General features: G+C 39.6%; 1 protein-coding gene across 1 annotated transcript in view; it reads left to right on the top strand.

Annotated features, from left to right (window-relative positions):
• LOC133656399 (polycystin-1-like) overlaps positions 1–23,334 on the top strand; it is a 57,163-nt gene that overhangs the window by 12,881 nt on the left and 20,948 nt on the right. The window contains exons 11-27 of the mRNA XM_062057485.1: positions 487–4,118; positions 4,200–4,334; positions 5,601–5,714; positions 6,031–6,313; positions 7,983–8,079; positions 8,162–8,290; positions 8,373–8,514; positions 10,064–10,201; positions 12,737–12,881; positions 14,389–15,069; positions 17,403–17,538; positions 17,815–18,070; positions 18,139–18,334; positions 18,409–18,576; positions 21,397–21,537; positions 21,634–21,844; positions 21,924–22,047. Of these exons, the coding sequence (XP_061913469.1) occupies positions 487–4,118; positions 4,200–4,334; positions 5,601–5,714; positions 6,031–6,313; positions 7,983–8,079; positions 8,162–8,290; positions 8,373–8,514; positions 10,064–10,201; positions 12,737–12,881; positions 14,389–15,069; positions 17,403–17,538; positions 17,815–18,070; positions 18,139–18,334; positions 18,409–18,576; positions 21,397–21,537; positions 21,634–21,844; positions 21,924–22,047 (6,728 nt within the window). The remainder of the gene's footprint in view (positions 1–486; positions 4,119–4,199; positions 4,335–5,600; positions 5,715–6,030; positions 6,314–7,982; positions 8,080–8,161; positions 8,291–8,372; positions 8,515–10,063; positions 10,202–12,736; positions 12,882–14,388; positions 15,070–17,402; positions 17,539–17,814; positions 18,071–18,138; positions 18,335–18,408; positions 18,577–21,396; positions 21,538–21,633; positions 21,845–21,923; positions 22,048–23,334) is intronic.

Raw genomic sequence — 23,334 nt, 5'->3', positions numbered from 1 at the left:
AACAGAATATACATTTGAAATTTGTTGACATACACAGATACACACCCGCCACAGACACATTTTGTTTCTCTCAATATGGTCCCAGAGTTTAAATAATGGCCCAGGTCTGATCTTGTCAGTCGTCATCTTCGCACACACACATACACACATGCACACACACGCGCGCACACACACACACACACACACACACACACACACACACACACACACACACACACACACACACACACACACACACACACACACACACACACACACACACACACACTCACACAAGTTGAGATTGGTAACATAAATGCAAGTTAACATAGTAGAAAATATCTGGATCAGCCCCAAAATGTAATGACTTGTTCCTTATCCCATTTCAGACATATACTGAAAGGTTAATGTCAATCTGTCCATAAATTTTTGGGCTATAGGTAAAGAACTTTTTGGGCTATAGGTAGAGAGGTAAAGAATAAATGGTGTGTTTTTCCTTTTGCGCAGGTGACTACACTCTTCAAGTGGAAGTCTCTAACAAATATGAAAAACAGCAAAAGTCTACCAAGATATGCATCCGTCCCTTGTTAAAACAGCTGTTCCTTGACTCCGCCCCTCTGGTGCCAATTGTGGACCGGACTTTCCGCTTGGAAGCTACCACTGATCCTGCCTCCAACAACATCGTCCTCACATGGGATTTTGGTGACAAGTCCAAAGCTGTCCAAGGCACCGATCACAAAGTTGAACACGTCTTTACATCTGCTGAAGTTTACAACATCACTCTGTGTGCCAACAACTCTCTTTCTGTGCTCAACACCTGGCTCGTGGTGGAAGTTATGGAGGAAATATCCAGGCTAAGTGTCAGTAACGACGGACCAAGCGAGTTGGGCTCTGTTACAAAGTTAAGGGCAAAAGTCGCAACTGGTACGGCACTTATTTGGGATTTTGACTTTGGTGATGGGTCGAAACTGGGAAACTTGACAAATGGTACAGTTGATCACGTATATGATTTTCCTGGAAACTATACAGTGGGGGTAACTGTCTCTAATTCTGTCAGCCATGCTCAGCATTTTATCAGCGTGGCTGTATATGAATTGGCTGTAGTTGGAATGCTGCCTGCCGAGTGTATCATTAGTGGTAGGAACACAGAGTTTACTGCTTTGGTCAGTGGAAATGTATCCATGCTGGCTTTCCATTGGCTATTTGATGAAGAATTGCCTGTAGTTGTTGTGGAAGGGCGATCCACAGCCACACACAATTTTTCTAGCCCAGGAGCTTACAGTGTTAGCTTAACGGTGCATAGCTCTAATAGCACTGTGTCATACAATAGCGCTGTCTGTGTGGAAACACCAGTATCTCGCATGTCACTGCAGTCATCTCGTCATATAGCAGCTGTTGGAGATAACGTATGCTTTAGTGTGTTGTTTTCTGTAGAAGAGTGTAAGGGTTGTCAGTTTGAGTGGTTCAGCAGCTCTTCCAGTCAAGCCGCGGTGACAGAAACTGCCCTGAAGTGTTTTACCTTCCGAGACGAAGGAGTTCAAGAGGTATATGTCACTGTGAGTAATAAAGTGAGCAGCAAAACGGCCAATACGAGCATCATCGTTCAGACACCTGTCAGTAATTTCTCTGTGGTGCGAGGTAGTGAGACGGTGACAGTCAATACATCAGCCTCATTTTGGGTGGCCAGTTGTTCTGGCAGCAATGTGTCAGTGCAATGGGATTTTGGTGATGGTTTTCAAGCAGAACAGAAGCAACATGTTTTACATGTGTTTACGGCAACGGGTGATTACACTGTGAATGCCACTGCCTTTAATGCAATAAGCCAGGAATCTGTGACACTAAAAGTGACTGTGTTGCATCCTGTTTCAGACTTTAGCCTTCAAACCAACCAGCCTTACGGTGTGGTTGGGGAAGAGATCCATATTAGAGCAGTTAACAGTGATAATAGCAGCACTACCTACTCTTGGACTGTGGATGGCTTAGCGACACCCCAGCAAGGAACCTCTCAATTTAAATTTGTTTTCCCCAAAGCTGCAGTATATCAAGTACGAGCAATATCACAAAATATGGTAAGCAGACAGCAGGCAACCATTTCAGTTGAAGTCTTTGAGAGAATAGAAGGCCTTAGCTTTGATTGTCCAAAATTAACAAACATGACATACTTACCAACTCAAGAGGAAGTGATGTTTGTTGCTACAGTCACAAGAGGCTCCGATGTTAAATATCGGTGGCTTGCTGCACAAAGTGAAAGGAAGCTTCAAATGGCAGCAGGAGAACATTTTAACTTGGTCGTTGAAAGTCCTGGAACGCTATCAATTCAGTTAAATGCCTCTAACAATTTGGGCAAGACCACCAGCATGGCTTCTGTTGTGGCTGTAGAACGTGTAAGAAGTGCACACATAACCACACAGTCACATATCATGGCAGTGGGGAAGTTGATTAATATTTCGGTATCTGTCCTTACTGGTTCGGACCTCAAGTATTTTTGGTTTGTAGACCCCAATCTTCCATCCATTGAGACACACACTTCCTATCTTCTTCACAGGTTTTCAAGCCCAGGAGATTGTTTTGTCCAAGTTGTAGTTCAGAATGCCCTCAGTCAGAGTAAGGACACCAAGATTTTTATTGTACAAGAGGAGGTAGAAGAGGTGGACTTTAGAATAGATGACAAGATGTTTCCGTTTTATATAAGCACAGATGCTTTTGTGTCATTTCAGGGTGTTGCCCACAAAGGTAGTGATCTGCAATGGTTTTGGAAAATAAGGGATGTCATGACTGACATTTTTGACAGGACCAACATAACTTTTATCTACATTTTCCCCTGTGAAGGTATTTACAAGGTGTCTTTAAATGTCTCCAATGCAGTAAATTGGCAAGAAGTTTCACACAATGTGTTTGTCCAGGATAAAATTGAAGGTCTCATTTTGAACATTAGCAAACACACTCTCTGCACAGGTGAAGCTGATACCTTTAGGTCAAACATCAGCAAAGGAAGTAATGTAAGCTATGGTTTAACATTTGAAAGTAAAAACTGGAAGCATAGTCAGGATTTGGTTGAGGGAATGTTTATGACATCAAGCCTTCCAACAGGGACACATTTTGTTAAACTTAAAGCTTGGAATCAGGTCAGTCGTGCACAGGTGTCAAACCAAGTTCAGATCATTGAGAATATTCAAACTTTGCAACTTTTACGTCCTTCCCAGCATGCCATAGAGGCTCTGAAAGAGAGACGTTTTGTGGTGGATGAGCAAAGTGGGTTTCCAGTCAATTATACTTGGATATTTAACATAGATGGTACTAAAATGGTGCTCACTGGAAAAGAAGCTGACTTTACTCCACCATTAGGTGGTTTGTTATCAGTCACTGTGGTCGCAAGCAATGGCGTCTGCTCCAAGATGCTAAACAAGACTCTGACAGTTGAATGGCCTGTTGAGGAGGTTCAGGTTGTTTGTCACTCTGATCGGATATTTACTGGGCATGTTGTGACATTTTCGGCGAAAGTTAATGGAGGGACCAACCTTCGGTACTTGTGGGGATTTGGGGAGACTGTTGAAGATTTGCATTTTGGTACAGTCAATCATACGTTTGGCAAGGCTGGGGTATACATTGTTACGGTCAACATCTCCAACAGTGTGAGCCACGTGTCCAAACAACTACCCATAAAGGTGGAGGTGTTGAAGTGTTCTAGTCCTCGAGTATCTCTCATCCAGAGCCAGACAACGATCTTCAAATCTAGAATGGCTTTATTCGAAGCCAATGTGGACATGAACTGCTCTGACTACAAAGCTTCATACCAATGGGCGATGTTCAGACTATCAGACAGTCCAAATGGAAATATCACCAGAAACCTTCTCAATAGAACAACTTCACCTTTGCTCTTGCTTCCAAAGCATTCTCTCAATGTTGGGGAGTATTGCCTTCTATTCACAGTTTCACTTCAAGGAACTCCTCTTCTCGTGCAACAAAGCACCACAGTCACAGTACTTCACTCCCCGTTGGTGGCTGTCATCAAGGGAGGTTCACATCGACTCTGGCCGAGCCTCAGTGATCTTTTCCTGGATGGAAGTGGGTCTCACGATCCTGATGCTGATCCAGGAAGAGAGGATACGCTCCAATACCGCTGGACTTACTACATAGAGGTTTGATCCTCTTGATACTAGCATTCATAGTGTACATATTGATATTGTTTGTTCTAGTTACCTGCCTTTTTTGTATCACAGAATTCCACAAAACCTATTAAGAGTAACATTAGTATTGTGACTGTACCCAGCAAACAGTTACACCCAGGCACCAGCTTTTCGTTCACCTTAATTGTACATAAGGCAGGAAGAACTCCAGCATCCTTCACACAGACAGTGAGTATTTCCTGAACTAATGCTTCACTTTGTCACATGCAAGTGTTTATCTTATAGATTTTGAGATGTTGTTTGATTCTGTATTGTGGCGTAGGTTTCCTTTCACCGTACAAAACCATGCATGTTAGTGTTATTGGAAACTCTTGGCCAGAGTTGTTTGTCTTATATGTGCCTTATGATTGACTGGGATACACCTCACCTCTCACCCAAAGTCAGCTGGCATAGACTCTGGCTCGCCCGTGAGCATGATAAGTGATAGGAAATTTATTGAAAAATGTTTTTAGACTTTGAATGCCCTTTAATTATAATCAAAGCTGACATCGATTTACAAACTATTTGGTTTTTGAACAGTGTTTGTTAATAAAAAAGTTTGTATAATAAACCAAATTTCTCCATAAGAAACAACGTAAACATGAATAATGGGTTGCAGCCTTGACAAAAGTCCATATTTTAGTAAAAGTTTATACAGTTTGATCACAATATAAAGCGATACACAGTACTATATATCAAACAAACATAACAAGGGGGTGGTGAATCACCTTTCTATTTATTAAGAAGGCCAAAACAACCATGATAGAACTGAACTGTCCTCATTTGCAGACGCACACACATTGCCACTAGCCCTGTGGTGCTTATACAGTTTGAAATCACAAAACCCCTTAACTTTAACAGCAAAATTATTACAATGATTAGGAATAAAATATAAAATCTACTTTACCTTGAGTGGGGGGGATTTTTGACAACGCTGTGGATACTTCTGGAATGGTTTTAACCACATATCACTTATCCATTGCTTTGTTTAGACTCACATTGAGCTAGCAAAACTAGAAAATGCTGTAAAAATGCTAAAAACACTTCAAGTAGCAATGAGTACAGTAGCTAACTACAGTACTGCTGTGCTGACTGAATGAGCCCCAGAGATCCATCTGCCCGCCCACAATGTATGTGTTGCAAAGCACACAACGATTGCATGAAATGTTTATTTACTGAAACAAGGTTTATACAACAAAGCATAATTTGTTTTAGTTCTGTGGTTTGTAAATCTAAAAGTTTGCATAATGAGGGGCTCGTAAATGTAGGTTCCACTTAATGAGACTTATATAGTTATATAAGTAACGTGAGCCATGAATGTTTTATTTTAAATTAAGTTAACACATATGGATCCTTGTACTATAAAAATAATAATATTTCATTCATATGCAAAGATATAAAAGGGAAAAGTATACCCACAAATTAGTGTCCATTCTATTTTAATGTTTTTTGTAGGTAAAAGTGAGTGAAATAGCACTGCTTCCTGTGTTTGTGGAGTGTGTTTCCTGTTCTATTCACACCCCCATCCGACTATCTGGACATTGTGCAGGATGTGAGGACCAAGTTCAGGTATAAATTTATTAATGGAAGTGTTGAAACATATTGAACTAATGACAACATAATATTGCACCATGAATAGTGTTAAAGTTAACGTAGCTGGGTACTACTGGCTGTGGCAAGTTATCCTAAGACAGGTGGGATAGGCTCCAGACTCTGTTTTGACCATAACATGGTTAAGTGGACAGCTATTGGATAGATACAAATAAGATTGATTTGTTAAACTGATTAAACTGTTTTAGTTTACTTAATTACTTTGTAGTTAATATGGTGGTTTGTGTAGATATTAATTATTATTATTATAATCCATGTAATTGTCTTATCACAGTATGAATGGAGCGCTGAGGACGAGACGGGCTCGATCCTTGACCTCGACAAGGTTACCACATTCACAGGAAGACACTCCTCTAAACTGGTACTCCGTTCAGACGTCGTACTACCAGGGAAAATGTATACCTACACTGTCAACGTGACTGAGCCTGGCAGTGGGAGGTGGGGCAGCGCCAGTCTGAAAATGGTAGCCGACAAGCCTCCTTATGGAGGTCTGTGTGTGTTGAACCCAGTGACAGGCATCCATCTGCTGGAAACGGTGGTCACCTTCAACTGCTCAGGTAATGCTGCAACACAATTAGGCCTCAGCAAAATCTTGAGACTGTGGGAAAATGTCAAGTACCCCGATTTAACGCTAATGTAATTTTACATTTTAAGTAGAACAGCAAGAGGAGCAAGAGTCCAAAAAAGAGGCTACAACTGAATATGAACTCAAAGAAAGGTTTAAAAGGGGTCAGGTCTAAACTCAAATCTGTCATCAGTGTCATTTTCTGTCACTATCAAAGTTGTTCTGTCTTCGAAAGTGGCAGGATTGTTGAACTGCACAAGCAAGGCCTTTTTTCAATGAAAGTGTGATTTTAAAGGTCCCCTCTAATGCTTTCAACATTGGCACTTATTTCATAGTTTTGACCTAAAAATTATGTCTTCATGGAAATTTTCCGAACAAAAAGACACTGGTAATTTTGGGCTTGTTTTCTAATACATTTCAGCACATTGTGGAATGCCAACTTTTAGCTTCGAAATGTGGGAAGTTTGGCTTTAGCCTGCTGAAAGCACTTACAGAAGTCTAAAGGCAATTTCATATTGCGTAGTATGTGTTTTGGTTACGTCTTCATCCCGAATCATATAACTTTGGCTCGAAATATGAAGGAATTGGCAAATATGCCGGCCAGATGCATTGTTGCAGGTTGTAGCTATACAACTAAAGAAGGGGTCAGCCTGCATACATTTCCAAATGATGGGAATATGAGGAAAGTATTGACCTCTCCAGTGAAATTGACTCGTGCAAAATAGGATACACCGAGCAAAAGGAGTGTAATTTGCAGTCATCATTTTATTGACTGTTACTTAGATGAAGAAGGGTTTTGATCTGAATTTGGATGGGAAAAAATTATTAAAGCCAAATATAATCCTGAAAATAGGCAGCACCCTCAAAAGGAGAAAGACTGAGTCAGATCCTATAAAAAAAAAAACTGAGAAAGAGAGAAAAAGAGGGTAAGCCGCTAGTAGGTTTTTTTTGCGTCCTCTTCTACTGATGTTTCCCAAAGATACTTGAGGAAATACTGCAAGACATGAGTGTTTACTCATGTCTTGTAGTATTTCCTCAAGGTTATAGTGTCTATGGAAGAAATGACAGACGAGCAGGGAAGTCCTGAAATGGCGATTCTGTTTTATTTCTTGTTTGCTCGTAATCTTAACCATATCAGTTTGAAGTAATCATGGACCAAGGCGACAAAAACATGCAATTAAAGGATTAAAATAATAGTTTTACATGACTTTATCCACACTGTCTATGCAGGGAAATGGGTTCCAGTTCTGTAGATGATGTCACAACAAGAAGGGGCGGCATATCGAGTCTGGCAATGGAAAGGTGGTCTTCCAAGTAGAGTTAGTTATCTACCGATTAATCAAAAACTGTTGGATATTATGGGAACTGACTGGCAGATTCATTTTCAGGAACAGAAAATACATAACAAGAACTTGTTAGTGAAAATATTGGTCATCTGGATGCTGTGGGTCTTTTAAAGATCCTAAGGGTTATGTGACGAAAAAGTAGTAGACCCCCAGAAAATCAACATGCGCTATACCATCTTGTCTGTGTGCACATAGGCTGATCTCAACCTATATTATGCAAAACATTTGTCCTGTTTTTACGATTCTGTTCAAGGTTGTATATAAAAAACATTGTCACATATAGTACATAGAATTGTATGTTCTGTTTTATGTCAGGGTGGCAAGATGGCGAAAGCCCAGCCTCTGAGTTCATCTATACCTTCCAGGTGGCCCCATCCCATCCATCTACCGGCCCACCTGTCACGTTGTACAAGTAAATTCACCAATTAATCTACAGTCCGTCTTGACAAAATGTATCGTGTCTGAATGTGAAGGGTTGTTATGTATTTCCTAAGGGGTACTCGCTCCAGTTTTGGCAGCATGGTTCCAGTGGGGAGTCCTGTGCACGGACAAAACAAGTCACTCATCACAGTTACTTTGCTCATAGAAGGCAACCTCGGAGTAAAAGTCATTGCTCTAAAAAGGTATGTCACCATCTTCAAGAGTTCTACAACCAATGATGAAAATGCAGTGCATATTTCAAATGTTTGTTTATTTATGCTTCAGAACTTTGACTGTTCACAGTCGTGTGACTGCCAGCGATTGGCTTAGAACCAAGAGTCAGACCGAGTTGTGGGCTTTAGTCCAACATGGAAACCCGCAGGAGATCATCCCATATGCCATTGTTCTCACCAGTCAACTCAATCAGGTAATTTACAGCAGTGGTCCCTAACCACCGGTCCGGAGACCGGTGGTTAGGGAAGCAATTGCTACCGAGCCGGAGAGAAACATTAAAATGCAATACGTGAAGCAATTGCTACCGGGCCGGAGAGAAACATTAAATAATTTATAAAGGATTGCATTTTCTCCGACTTAACTTTGGCCTGTCCCACTAGACCAGCGGTGTCAAACTTGTTTTCATTGAGGGCCACACCGCAGTCATGGCTGCCAATAGAGGGCTGCTTTTAACAGTAAATAATTAATGAATTTAAATATTTAATTTTTTTTTTACATAAAGAGGTAAAAATAATCTGTGGATTCGACCACTGTTTTTTTACAGAAAAAAACTGGCAGTTTAGTTGCCGGACTTTTACTGTAAAATATATGGTGTTATTTTATTATTATTAGTTTTACAACATATTACTGTAAATAGAAATACAGTACCGCTGTTTAATTTTATTTTGGGAACTCAGCTGCCAGTTTATTTACTATAATAAAATGTGGTACCATAAAATCATCAACCATGGATTACAATTAAAAAAAAAACTGACAGAATTTTACTGTAAAAAAAAAAAAACATTGGTCATTTTTTTTTTTCAACTTACAGTAATATGCTGTAAAAAAAACTCCCTAAATTTTACAGTAAAATCTATTGGTATTTTTTATAGTGTACAATTTGATGAATAACTTGCTTCGAAACCATAAGTTTGGCAGATATTTAAGTATTTAATTGGATTTTGACTAACAAAGCTAGATAATATAATTTTTGTTGCAATATTGGACAGATTTTCCCTGTCAAACTAGGAAAAAAAACCTAGTACATTTAGTAAGAAAATAAGAAAGTAAAGAAAGAAAATATAAGGTATTTTATTGACACATATTATTTCCAGGCTTTTACGGGCTATATAAAATGACGTGGAGGGCCAGATCTGGCCCGCGGGCCTTGAGTTTGACACCGGTGCACTAGACACACCAATAAGCTTGTTTATAGATGTACAATAAAACTCCTCATAAGTAGTTGCCATGTGTTATAACTTTGTGACATGATACAATGCACATTAATGAACATATCAAATATAAATGTGACATATTGTAGCCAAAGGCTGATTTCCATCAGCATCTCATTGCAAATAAACAAGCCCAGGGCTCCCACTAATTCAACGTTATAGTGAGTTGAAATTTTCCCAAGTGGGAAGCCGGTCCCTGAAAATAATGCCTAGATTGGTGGTGCAAAAAAGGTTGGGGACCACTGATATACAGGAACATAATTGCATCTTTCTTGCGGCAATTAGGAACATTATCTTTTCTATATCAACTGTAGTGTGTGAGGTGAAGCCTCCTCACCTGAGGGCTGCCCAAGGACTTTAAGGGAGCTGCAGCAGATTAAAAATCTAACGTATATTCAAACCTTCTAAGTTTAGGGTCCTTCTGTGATAGAGAACATATAGTCTAAAGAAAGGAAGACACCTTGATTTAGAAGCATGATCCCACTCTTGCTTACAATGTTGACAACCCCCATTGCTCCTTTTGATCCACAGATGAAGCCTGGACAAAGTACCAGAGAGCTCACGATGCAGGCGGAGATTAGAGAGAATGTCACCAAAGCTTTGGTGTCTCTTCCCATTTCTTCCCTGATGGACGTCGATCAGATCAGCTCAGCTTTAGCCCAGTCTACTGTAAGAATGCTGTGCCGATCCGATATTGATCTTGGATATCTGTCCTATATCAGAAAAAAAAACAAGTATCGGTCCCTAATATAAGCTCCGATACAAGCAGTCCTTCAGCGTGTGTACTTGTGCAAAGCTGGACAGTCAGTTAACATCTAAACGTCCTCCAATGAGCGCACAAGGTTGCTCTTTTCTTATTTTTTAGTGAAGTTATTTACAAAAGGTAAACATTAGGGGTGTGGGAAAAAATCGATTCGAATTCGAATCACGATTCTCACGTTGTGCGATTCAGATTCGATTCTCATTTTTAAAAAATCTATTTTTATTTATTTATTTTATTTTATTTATTTATTTATTTTTTATTAATCAATCCAACAAAACAATACACAGCAATACCATAACAATGCAATCCAATTCCAAAACCAAACCCGACCCAGCAACACTCAGAACTGCAATAAACAGAGCAATTGAGAGGAGACACAAACACGACACAAAACAAACCAAAAGTAGTGGAAAAAAAATAATATTATCAACAACAGTATAAATATTAGTTACAATTTCAACATAGCAGTGATTAAAAATCCCTCATTGACATTATCATTAGACATTTATATAAACAAAAAAAAAAGTGTCACAGTGGCTTACACTTGCATCCCATCTCATAAGCTTGACAACACACTATGTCCAATATTTTCACAAAAATAAAATAAGTCATATTTTTGGTTAATTTAATAGTTAAAACACATTTACATTATTGCAATCAGTTGATAACACATTGTCCTTTACAATTATAAAAGCTTTTTACAAAAATCTACTACTCTGCTTGCATGTCAGCAGACTGGGGTAGATCCTGCTGAAATCTTATGTATTGAATGAATAAAGAATCGTTTTCAATCGGAAAAAAATCGTTTTTGAATCGAGAATCGTGTTGAATTGAAAAAAAAAAAATCGATTTTGAATCGAATCGTGAGCCCAAGAATCGATATTGAATCAAATCGTGGGACACCCAAAGATTCACAGCCCTAGTAAACATGGTAGGCTATAGGCTACTAGGAGGTAGCAGCTACGCAACAGCTTAGCACACAAGCTAGACATACGTAATAAGTGTCCTTCATTGGAAAAATGTGCAGTCTAAAACACAAACATTTGTCAATACAAACAAGTATTAAGTAATTGTAGAGGTACATTACTTACAGTGTCTAACACAGAACTTTATTAGAAAGTATTCAGCACAAATGTGTCTGGATCATTAAATTTACAGCATCAAAACTAAATAAACCAAACAAATTACCACTCCACTTCAATTTAAAGACTGCTTTTTCCATACCTACCATTGTTATTTGAGGAATTTCACTTGATCGACTTTTCTAACATGCCGTATATGACTTGCGCTGATATTGTATCGGATTAATATCGTTATCCACCAATACGCAAGGCTCCAATATCGGTATTGTACCAGAAGTGAAAAAGTTGTACTGGGACACTTCTAATGCTATCTTTTTGGCCACCCTTACCACCATAAATGCTCTCCTTGTAGCTACAGTATATTTTTTATTACCTAAACCACAAACATACCTCAGTGTTATTTGGAAGCAGGCAATATTTAGATTCCGTAATTTAAAAACAAGCAAACTCATGATATTTGACAACCTATTTATTTTATTTTAGTTAGAATGTAGGGTGCATAAAAAAGTTGAAAAAGAAAAATCGCTCTTCTAAGTTATCACATGGTAATTTATTAACTTAACCGGTAAGGAGCAAACTGCTGAGCCAGCATTCATACTGATAATGAGATCATTGTAAACAAAAGAATTGCATGAATGAGTTTCACATCAACGGTTAAGTAGCATAACCAACATTCTAAAACATATGCAGAGCTAGACAAAGCTTCTGCATGCAGACCACTCATAAGTGTTACATTCTCTGGTTGGTCTGGACTCCAGGATGAAGAGCAAGGGAGGCAATGTGCAGGCAAGATGTTTAATTAGGGAAAACAAAGGTACACTGGTGCAAAACAAATCTAGTGCAGCATGGAAATACACACAAACACTTTCTCAAGGCATAAAACACAATGATCCAAGGAGCAACAGGTGCAATTAAAATATATTTACTAATGGAAAACAGGTGTGCTGGCAGGAAACAGAACAGAAAGTGAAGGTGCAGCAGAAACAGGAATATAACAGGAAATATAACCAAATTAGGAGCACCAGGACAGGAAATGAGACAAAACTAATGGAAAACAAAGTCAGAATTGTCATGTGAGATCATGACAATAATAATTTAAATGTAGCTACTGAGGTTGCCTACAGCCCCAGCTGTTAACACCATGTTTCTTTATTTGATCCAGCGCTAAATAGAGACCCAGCAGTCATTTGCTTTTTGATACCAACGTGCTCGACAACCATCAGGGACTCTTCTGTAATTGGAGCATTTAGGGTATTGCAATAGATTGAGTGATTCAGCGACATATACTGTATTAATGTAGTATTTTATAAATTAAAACCATGTATTGTCAAACATGTAACATATTTTAATGTTCCCCAGGCTGTGCCTGCTGAGTTAGTGTGTGACGACTGTCAGGAGAAAGTTTTTGAAGCAGTCGAAAAGATGATCCGAGTGATGAAGGAACACACGAGTCCTGGTGTTTTGTCAGTGTTTGACACCGGCAGAAACATCCTTAACATCATAGGTATGAAAAAAAAGAGGACAATTGCTGTTTTATGTTTATTTTTTCAGTGGGATGTTTATTCGAGTACATTTGGAAGTTTTTAATGTACAATAGTTTAAATTGGTAGTAATAAAAAAATGCATAACATCCAAACAATCTCGCACACTCTCTATATCGTCAATCATTTTTAACTGAGTTTTTAATAAATATTTTTATTTTATTATGTATTTTTTACTACATTGGTGAGGCGCATAACCTCAGAATGTGGGGACATGGTGGCAGTAAATAGTAGTTAATAGTCATTTAAAGATGGAACAAAAATACAAGCACAAATAAGGCATAATCTGGCAAGAAGCAAACACAAACGCTGCAGAACTTAAATACCACAATGCTAAGTGGGAATGAAAATCAAGTGTGCTGATAGCCCACTAAGCAACAAGCTGCAGCATACAATGCAAAACAGGAAATGGGAGAACTGCAAAAACAACACCAATCTGGATGGCACCGGGAATGGCCAAGATAGCCGAAATTTGTTTATAACAGTCATTTCCGGATTGGAACCAAATAACAGCATTCAACGAGGGATTACTGTATTAATATTACCGTTAATTTTTCTACATTTCCAAATAATCTTATTTTCATAAATTTATAATGAGTAACTGCACTTTTTAATTCTTTCAAATTATTTAGGTTAATTTAAATTGTTCTCCCCATGACTGCGGGGGTTCCCTCCGGTTTCCTCCCACCTCCAAAGACATGCACCTGGGGATAGGTTGATTGGCAACACTAAATTGGCCCTAGTGTGTGAATGTGAGTGTGAATGATGTCTGTCTATCTGTGTTGGCCCTGCGATGAGGTGGTGACTTGTCCATGGTGTAGTTTGCCTACCGCCCGAATGCAGCTGAGATAGGCTCCAGCACCCCCCGCGACCCCGAAAGGGACAAGCGGTAGAAGATGGATGGATGGATATAACCCTGTTATATCGAGTAAATTCACAATAAAAGTTACCTACTTCGATAAAAATCACAGATGCAAATGTAATAGAATACAAATTGTTACCTCTCAATGCCTCAACACAGATTAAAAACAGTCATACAGTAGGAACTGGATTCATATGGCTCGCGGTTTACCTTACACATTAAGCGTTACGTATTGGGAAGGTGCACTATCCACTTCAGCCGCCAGATAGCAGTAGCATATTGAATATCTTAAAAGGGTGTTTTGTGGCAATTCATACTTTAACCACAGCGTCAGTTGCTACGTAGACTGGCGCTTTCCATCATTTTCAGCACACTGCATTGCAAAATGATTATCCCTCCCCACCCCTTTTCCTCTCACCCAGGAATGGGGTCAAATGAATCCCTTCCCTACTGTACTTGTTACAGTATGCAAATTACAAACCTGATTATTGAGGGGAAAGCAATTGTAATCATAGGGGCTTGATGGCTTTCTACATCCTTTAAACATAGTTTATAATAACAGTTTTTTTGTCACAACAAGTGTTAACTATTGTGGTCTATGTTTGCAGGTAGCTCCCTGTCTGCTTTGTCTCTATCAGTCAATGGCCCAAACTCCCAGCAGAACTACTCAAGAACTTTAGGAGCAGCTTCATCAATCACCTTGTCCGCTCTGGACACTGCAGGGGCTTTGATGCGCTCCCTGATGCACGCTGCTGGTGGGGTTCCCCTTTCCTTCTTTACACCTTATATCAGTACAGTCGGCTTCCACGGAGACCCCTCCGACCTTCTCTGCTCTAAGCAGTCCGATCCCATGATCTCCAGGTCATCCTCAACTCCCCCGTGTCCGTTTCAAATCCCAACCACGCTCACTGCTCACCTGAAAAGTCAGCGCTCAGAGCTGGTGCAGGTGGTTTTGGGTCTGGATGAGTCTCACGCTTTGCTGTCTGCAGCCGACCCTCCGATCTCCACTTCTCTGGTTGCCATGGAGATCACCACACCGCAGGGGGAGCCCGTACCCATTCAGGATCTGGAGCCCGAACAAGCCATACAAGTCACCCTGCACAACAAGCATCCTGTGAAACAAGGCGACAGGGAGAACAAATTGAGAAATGGCGGCGGACACACGGATGGTACATGTACGACTGTTGCGTTGCCCCCGGACGGACCTCTGAACTTCACAATAAAACCTGTGGAGGGCATGGACGAAAACGCAGGCTTATATATCTCCTGCAACTTCAGCCTGGAACAAGGTACGGTTTTTTAAAACATTTCACATCTTTTCCAATACAAAGTCTAGCCTGTTTACAATGAGCGATTCAAATTATATTCTCAAAGGATTTGAGGGACTTTGGGACTGGAGGGTGATGGTTCAAGTCCAGCTGCAGACAAATCAAATGTTGAGAACAGCTTCAGGACTACTGCTTAGGTGCCCTTTAGCAAGTACAAACTCTGTTTCCATATGAGTTGGGAAATTGTGTTAGATGTTAATATAAACGGAATACAATGATTTGCAAATCATTTTCAACCCATATTCAGTTGAATATGCTACAAAGACAACATATTTGATGTTCAAACTGATAAACTTTTTTTTTTTGCAAATAATCATTAACTTTAGAATTTGATGCCAGCAACACGTGACAAAGAAGTTGGGAAAGGTGGCAATACATACTGATAAAGTTGAGGAATGCTCATCAAACACTTATTTGGAACATCCCACAGGTGAACAGGCAAATTGGGAACAGGTGGGTGCCATGATTTGGTATAAAAGTAGATTCCATGAAATGCTCAGTCATTCACAAACAAGGATGGGGTGAGGGTCACCACTTTGTCAACAAATGTGTGAGCAAATTGTTGAACAGTTTAAGAAAAACCTTTCTCAACCAGCTATTGCAAGGAATGTAGGGATTTTCCATCTACGGTCCGTAATATTATCAAAAGGGTTCAGAGAATCTGGAGAAATCACTGCACGTAAGCAGCTAAGCCTGTGACCTTCGATCCCTCAGGCTGTACTGCATCAACAAGCGACATCAGTGTGTAAAGGATATCACCACATGGGCTCAGGAACACTTCAGAAACCCACTGTCAGTAACTACAGTTCTTCGCTACATCTGTAAGTGCAAGTTAAAACTCTCCTATGCAAGGCGAAAACCGTTTATCAACAACACCCAGAAACACCGTCGGCTTCGCTGGGCCTGAGCTCATCTAATATGGACTGATACGAAGTGGAAAAGTGTTCCGTGGTCTGACGAGTCCACATTTCAAATTGTTTTTGGAAACTGTGGACGTTGTGTCCTCCGGACCAAAGAGGAAAAGAACCATCCGGATTGTTATAGGCGCAAAGTTGAAAAGCCAGCATCTGTGATGGTATGGGGGTGTATTAGTGCCCAAGACATGGGTAACTTACACATCTGTGAAGGCGCCATCAATGCTGAAAGGTAAATACAGGTTTTGGAGCAACATATGTTGCCATCCAAGCAACGTTACCATGGACGCCCCTGCTTATTTCAGCAAGACAATGCCAAGCCACGTGTTACATCAACGTGGCTTCATAATAAAAGAGTGCGGGTACTACACTGGCCTGCATGTAGTCCAGACCTGTCTCCCATTGAAAATGTGTGGCGCATTGTGAAGCCTAAAGTACCACAACGGAGACCCCCGGACTGTTGAACAACTTAAGCTGTACATCAAGCAAGAATGGGAAACAATTCCACCTGAGAAGCTTAAAAAATGTGTCTCCTCAGTTCCCAAACGTTTACCGAGTGTTGTTAAAAGGAAAGGCCATGTTACACAGTGGTGAACATGCCCTTTCCCAACTACTTTGGCACGTGTTGCAGCCATGAAATTCTAAGTTAATTATTATTTGCAAAAAAAAAATTAAGTTTATGAGTTTGAACATCAATTATCTTGTCTTTGTAGTGCATTCAATTGAATATGGGTTGAAAATTATTTGCAAATCATTGTATTCCGTTTATATTTACATCTAACACTATTTCCCAACTCATATGGAAACACGGTTTGTATTAGCGGGGTTGTATCTGAACCTGTAGGTCTATTTTGAATGACAACATACAAAATGAGTTGTGCATCAAATTCTTGTTTATAAAAATGTACGGTAGAATGCGGCCCCATATACGTAGATCACACGTTGTGTGTAGGGCCCTACAATCTGTGAGGGGTCACGGCTTGCGCGAATAAGCGATTGTAAAATGTCAATTAATTAATGACAGGGCGCTTCATTAGCAAAGAACACACACAACTTTATGTTTTAAGTATTGTTAACTGTTTATTTTGCACTAAAAACAACTAATTATTGAACAATATATTTTCCATGATTTTAAAAAAAAAAAAAAAACATGCTTCAAATTAAATTCAAGTTTGATCATTTTTTTTACCTTGAGTACCTTGAAGGTAGAAAAGCGCTATACAAGTATAACCCATTTACCATTTACCATTTTATACGTTTTATAATGGGGGAGCCTCAAATCAAAATTCTGCCAAATGTCTACAGTAGAGAAGGGATTCATATGGCCCCAATCCTACAATTACAAGTTTGATTGTAATTATATAGTTTTCATCTCCTTAGGTCTCACTTCAGTGACGTCGGGACGTGTGAAAATAGAAATAACAAGTGGATTCCAGGATTCTCTCACAAAAGAGTGGCCAATCACACTTTCTGCTCTGAACACCTTCACGGAGAAAACCCTATTCTTATCTCCACTGTGAGTACACTGTTTAGACTTAGACTAGACTTGACTATTGTCATTCAAATTTGAACTTTACAGTACAGATAAGAACAACATTTTGTTGCATTAGCTCGTTGTAGTGCAGGATAAAAGAGCAACAAGGTGCAGATCTAAATAGATTTACTGTACAGATAAATATATTGCACTTTTGCATATGCATCCACGTTTACGGGTGTATGTTATGTTGTCTTTATATTCAGGTTTCAGGTTCCTTCAGTAAGTTGTCCTAACTCACGTTCTTCTTTGTGACAGTTTAAAGCGGAGGGAGAAGCCACTCGCTGTCGAGCTGACCTCATCTGTAGCGGAGGGCAGGCCTGTCCGTGTGTCTTTATGCGTGTTCAGCTCTCTGTGCCAGTACTACAGTGTCAAGGAGAGAAGTTGGAGTAGTGAGGGTCTCAAACCACTGGAGGGGAGCACGCTCCGAACAGTGCACTGTCTGACGCGCCACCTCACCATGTTTGGGGCCACTTTGTTTGTTCATCCTGGGGCCGTCGTACTATTGCCACCAGTATGTCAGCACACACATATTCATTTTAAGTGACGCCGCAATGGCTCATTGGTGTCTTGTCTATGTAGTCTGGTGGCCCCGTGCTTAATGTTGTGGTAGGGATCGTATGTGCTGTTCTGGTCCTGATTCATCTGCTGGTGGGACTCATTGCCCACAAACTGGACCACCTGGACAGCCTGAGACAAAGCCACGTGCCCCTGTGTGGTCGTTCTGGACTGTACCACTACCGAGTGCAGGTCAAGACAGGCCGGAGGCAAGGAGCAGGTCAGAGAAGTTGAAAAAAAATAATAATACGAATATTAATATTGCAATTTTAATGAATACGATTATCCCTTCAGGCACAACAGCACACGTTGGCATCAGTTTGTACGGCCTCAACAAGAGCGGGTCTCGCCATCTGCAAAGGGATGGAGCTTTTCAACGTGGCAGCCTGGACCAGTTTCACTTAGAGACGGATGACAACTTAGGGGAAGTTTGGAAAATTCGGATCTGGCACGACAACACAGGTATCAGTCATTGATTTGAATATATTTGGACTGCCACAGAGAGATTTGGCACAAGCTATTCGCACATTATAATGGGACTTTGTGTAGTTTTGTCATTACAACTCTGTATAATCGCCGGAGGCCAAACTTTTCTGCTTAACACACTTCACCTGGTCTGGCTGAGAACAAGAAAACATCAGGGATCAGTGTTGCTAACTACAGTATATTTAGCAAGTACCCCTTCAGATTGTCTAGACCAGTGACAAATCTAGCGACTTTTTCTGGTTTATGGAAAGTTTTTTTTAAATGATATTCAAATACTTTATCTGTCAAGTCAGGTGTAAAGACACATTTTCAACAACATATTCGCCATCAATCACATAATGGTTGGGTTCGGTGGCACGGTGGAACAGGGGTTAGTGCATGTGCCTCACAATACGAAGGTCCTGAGAAGTCCTGAGTTCAATCCCGGGCTCGAGATCTTTCTGTGTGGAGTTTGCATGTTCTCCCCGTGACTGTGTGGGTTCCCTCCGGGAACTCAGGCTTCCTCCCACCTCCAAAAACATGGGATAGGTTGATTGGCAACACTAAATTGTCCCTAGTGTGTGAATGTGAGTGTGAATGTTGTCTGTCTATCTGTGTTGGCCCTGTGATGAGGTGGCGACTTGTCCAGGGTGTACCACGCCTTCCGCCCAAATGCAGCTGAGATAGGCTCCAGCGCCCCCCGCGACCCCGAAAGGGACAAGCGGTAAAAAATGGATCAATCTCATTAGGGTTGGGTTCGATGGATACACTGTAAAAAAAAAAAAAAAAGTTGAGAAAACGCAAATTTTCAAGGCAACATGATGCAACAAGATTTTTGCGTTTTCTCAACTTTTGACTACTATTGTTGACTTAACTAAGATTTACAAGTTGAGATAAGAGTTATGTCAACTCGGATCTTTCAATCTTTCAAATCTTTTTTGAAAAATCTATCTTGTTGTAGTTAATTTTGTGGCGAGTTTGGTCCGTTTTACAAAAGAATAAAGCCACAAATCATATGGAATATTAACTTGTGATCTTATGTGATATTAACTTGTGATCATATGTGATATTAACTTGTGATCATATGTGATATTAACTTGAGCTGCTTTCAATGGAATTTAGATATTGACTTTTACAAAACAATAAATCCACAAATTATATGGAATATTAACTTGTGATCATATGTGATATTACTGACAAGAAGATCCGAGTTGACATAACTCTTATCTCAACTTGTAAGTCTTAGTTAAGTCAACAATAGTAGTCAAAAGTTGAGAAAACGCAAAAATCTTGTTGCATCATGTTGCCTTGAAAATTTTCGTTTTCTCAACTTTGTTGGAATGTAGGACTCTGTATACCGAGTCCTATATTCCAACTCTATTTTTAATTTTTTAGTTTTTGTTACTGCCTACAAAGTCTGAAAATAACTCCCTGCACACACGAGGAGGACTTTGAAGGCAAAAACTAAATGATTTAACTAGTAATATTTTTATTGTATTTGGTATTGTGCACAATTGATTGTTTTGATTAAACAATTGAATGTAATAAAAGATAAGAAATAACTATTTTCCATATCAGCATTGTTAAACTGTCAATACTGCTCACCATAAATAATACATTTAAAAAAATATGGTTAATATATGTGATCGGCTGCGATGAGGTGGCGACTTGTCCAGGGTGTACCCCGCCTTCCGCCCGATTGTAGCTGAGATAGGCTCCAGTGCCCCCTGCGACCCCGAAGGGAATAAGCGGTAGAAAATGGATGGATATGTGATCGGTATCAGCTAATTTCACCCATAGATGATCGTGTCGGAATCGGCAGTATAAAGCTATGATTGGAACATCCCAATAAACAGAATATGTATATTTTTTATGAGGTTTTCAAAAATAAAGTGAAACTTTTGTAAAAGTGTACTCTTGCGGAAAGATTCCATTTGTATTCAAGTTCAAATGATTGATATGTATATACTAGTTGAGAATAGCACATTTTTGACCGTGCCTTTTAAAAGAATCAGAATCAAGAATCGTTGGAAATCGTATTCAAAACAAAGAACCGGAGTCGGAACTAGAATTGTCCAAATTCAAACGATGACGTCACACAAGTGTAAAAATAAGTGCCCACACATATAACTTTAACTATAAAATCAGTTTTAAGATATACCTATTTCCTTTTTAAACAACATTCAAATAAAGGAATGATATTAACAGTAAAACAAACTTGCTGATAACAAGTGAGGTACGTTGACACGGGAGTCTTACTGCTCTTGTTTATACTTGTCCTTCTTTGAGGAGAAGTGTCACTTAAACAATTCAAAAAATACAAAATACACAAAGTAGTACTTCAACTTATGAGCTTGATTGGTTCTGTGACAAAGCTTTTAACTCAAATTGTCTACCATTGAAATTAACTGAAATCAATTTCATTGGTGTTTGCCCACCCCCAAACAGCCCAATTTTAACGTGTAACATGCCTTAGTTGTAATTATTAAAGTTAGTTTAAGTTGTAGTTCTAATAATAAGCCGTAGTGATGTAATAATAATGTACAGCATTGGAGAGTGGACTTTTACAGCATCTCCTTCCAGCTGCTTCTCCGTCCAACACACCATCAGCAGCTTTCCATATTTTCATGGATACATGTCGGCTTTTTAGATATTATTTTAACATTCTTGGCTGGCGTTAGACTCATCCAGCTTCATTATGGTGCCAAGGTAGGATTTATTTCTTTAATTCAAAGAATAGTATCAGCTTCTTCTTCTCAGCACTTTCCTTCCAACTTGTTGGACTTTAAATACATTGTGTTGTGCATGTCAATGTAGGGTTGGACCCATCATGGTATGTTCAGCATGTGGTGGTCTGGGATCCTGTGACCGACCACATGTTCTTCTTCCTGGTGGAGGACTGGCTCTCGGTGGAGAACCAGAAGAATGGTACAGTGGAGAAAGAAATTCTGGCATCATGTAAGAGCACAATTTTTCACGTTAAGCTTGAAAAAAAAAAGTTTTTAAATGGCATTGAGTCAACTGATGAGCGAAAGGTTGACTTATCTTCCACAGGTCCTGAGGAGCTGACTGAATTTAGACGAATCCTTTCCTCCCAGCTTCTTTTTGGGATGGTAGAGCGCCACATCTGGTTGTCGCTATGGGAACGCCCTGTCCACAGTCGTTTTACCAGGTCTCAAAGAGTCACCTGCAGCGCCCTCATACTGCACTTATACCTGGCATTAGGGGCGATGTGGTATGGAGCTGTTGGCTCCCGAGGGCACAGGTACATTCTGAATTCACCTCAGTCAAAAACTCATACCATTCAGCATTTTAACTTTTATTTGTTTTTATATTTGGATAAGTGGAGCGGTGTCGGCCAATCTGCTGGTTAACATGGAGACAGTCGCTGTTGGGATGGTCGTCGCCGTTCTTCTGTTTCCTCTCCAGTGTTTGATCTCTTTTCTGTTTAGAAAAACCCATAATAAGGTAACTCAACACTGCTCACACCTTCTAACACAACATTTGTATACACAATGGGCCGGATTTACTAAGATCCATACACCATGCAATAAACAACGTGTGCAATCTATAAAACAGCGTGTACTATAAGTGGGAGTGTTGCGTGTGATCTACTAAGACTGCGTGAGCAATTGTGAAGTAGTGCAGACCTTCTTATTTAAATGAGTATTTTGCATGTACTATACAGGGTTTCACCACCGAGACACTCTCATTTACTGCACATTCATGTTATCATGCTGTGTGACGTTTTGCTATGTTTTCGAACATGCAGGAGACATCTACCACTTTTTATGGGCATTGAAGAAACAGTCCTACAGTGCATCTACAATAAAACCACTTTTTAATTATTTTTTTACCTTTGAAAGTGCGCTCATTGGAGAGAGGCTGCATTTACTCCGCTCAAGATGCAAAAAAATGCATACTAAAACATGTATTTTTTCATATAAGAAATATGAAAGTAACTTTCGCCATTAAAAATAATTATATATGACACCAAAAAGCATCAATTGACTTTGTTTTATTTGACCCCTTAAGTCCACTACCATGTATTGAACTGTAAAATGATGTTGCTAAATAGACAATATATGAAATATATTTTATTTCTGACCGTCCAAAATGTTGACACACACACGTAGGACGGAGAGTTCTTGCCTGTCCGTCATCTGTCCGTGCAGCCAATTTGCGTCCTTTTTTAGACGTGATAAATACAATGCAAAATAGTGCTCGCAAAACGGTGATGAGTGTTGATATATAACACTGTGTGCGCTAAATAATTATATTTGCATCTTCTCCTCCCAGTATTGTGGCCGTTTTTTAATGATCAGCATAAATTTTGCACATTAATGAAAACAGAGATGCAAAATGGATTGCACGCCTTATTCTGCTCACTTAACAGACGCAATCCACTTTGCACACGTTTAGTAGATCAGCTTTGCGTGTGCTGTCAGGTTTGCATGTGTTTTAGTACGCGCAAACCTTTAATAAATCAGTTCAGTTCAGTTCAGTTTCAGTTTATTACAAACATGCATACGATACAATATAATGCATCACACATTTTCAGTTGTTTCAGTACAGCACGTCCGAAAAGGAGTAGGAAGAAGCTGCGCTTATTTAATCCTACCCCTTTTCATACCATAGCAATTGTATCCCATTTTCTTGTTCTCTGTAACAGAACAGTGAATCAATAATAAATAAATAATATACCATAGTAAGTAAACAAATATGAAATACATAAATAATCTTTGTCTCAAAAAA

This window comes from Entelurus aequoreus, linkage group LG08, assembly GCF_033978785.1.
Source record: "Entelurus aequoreus isolate RoL-2023_Sb linkage group LG08, RoL_Eaeq_v1.1, whole genome shotgun sequence".
NCBI lineage: Eukaryota > Metazoa > Chordata > Actinopteri > Syngnathiformes > Syngnathidae > Entelurus > Entelurus aequoreus.
This window is presented reverse-complemented; position numbering and strand designations above follow the sequence as displayed.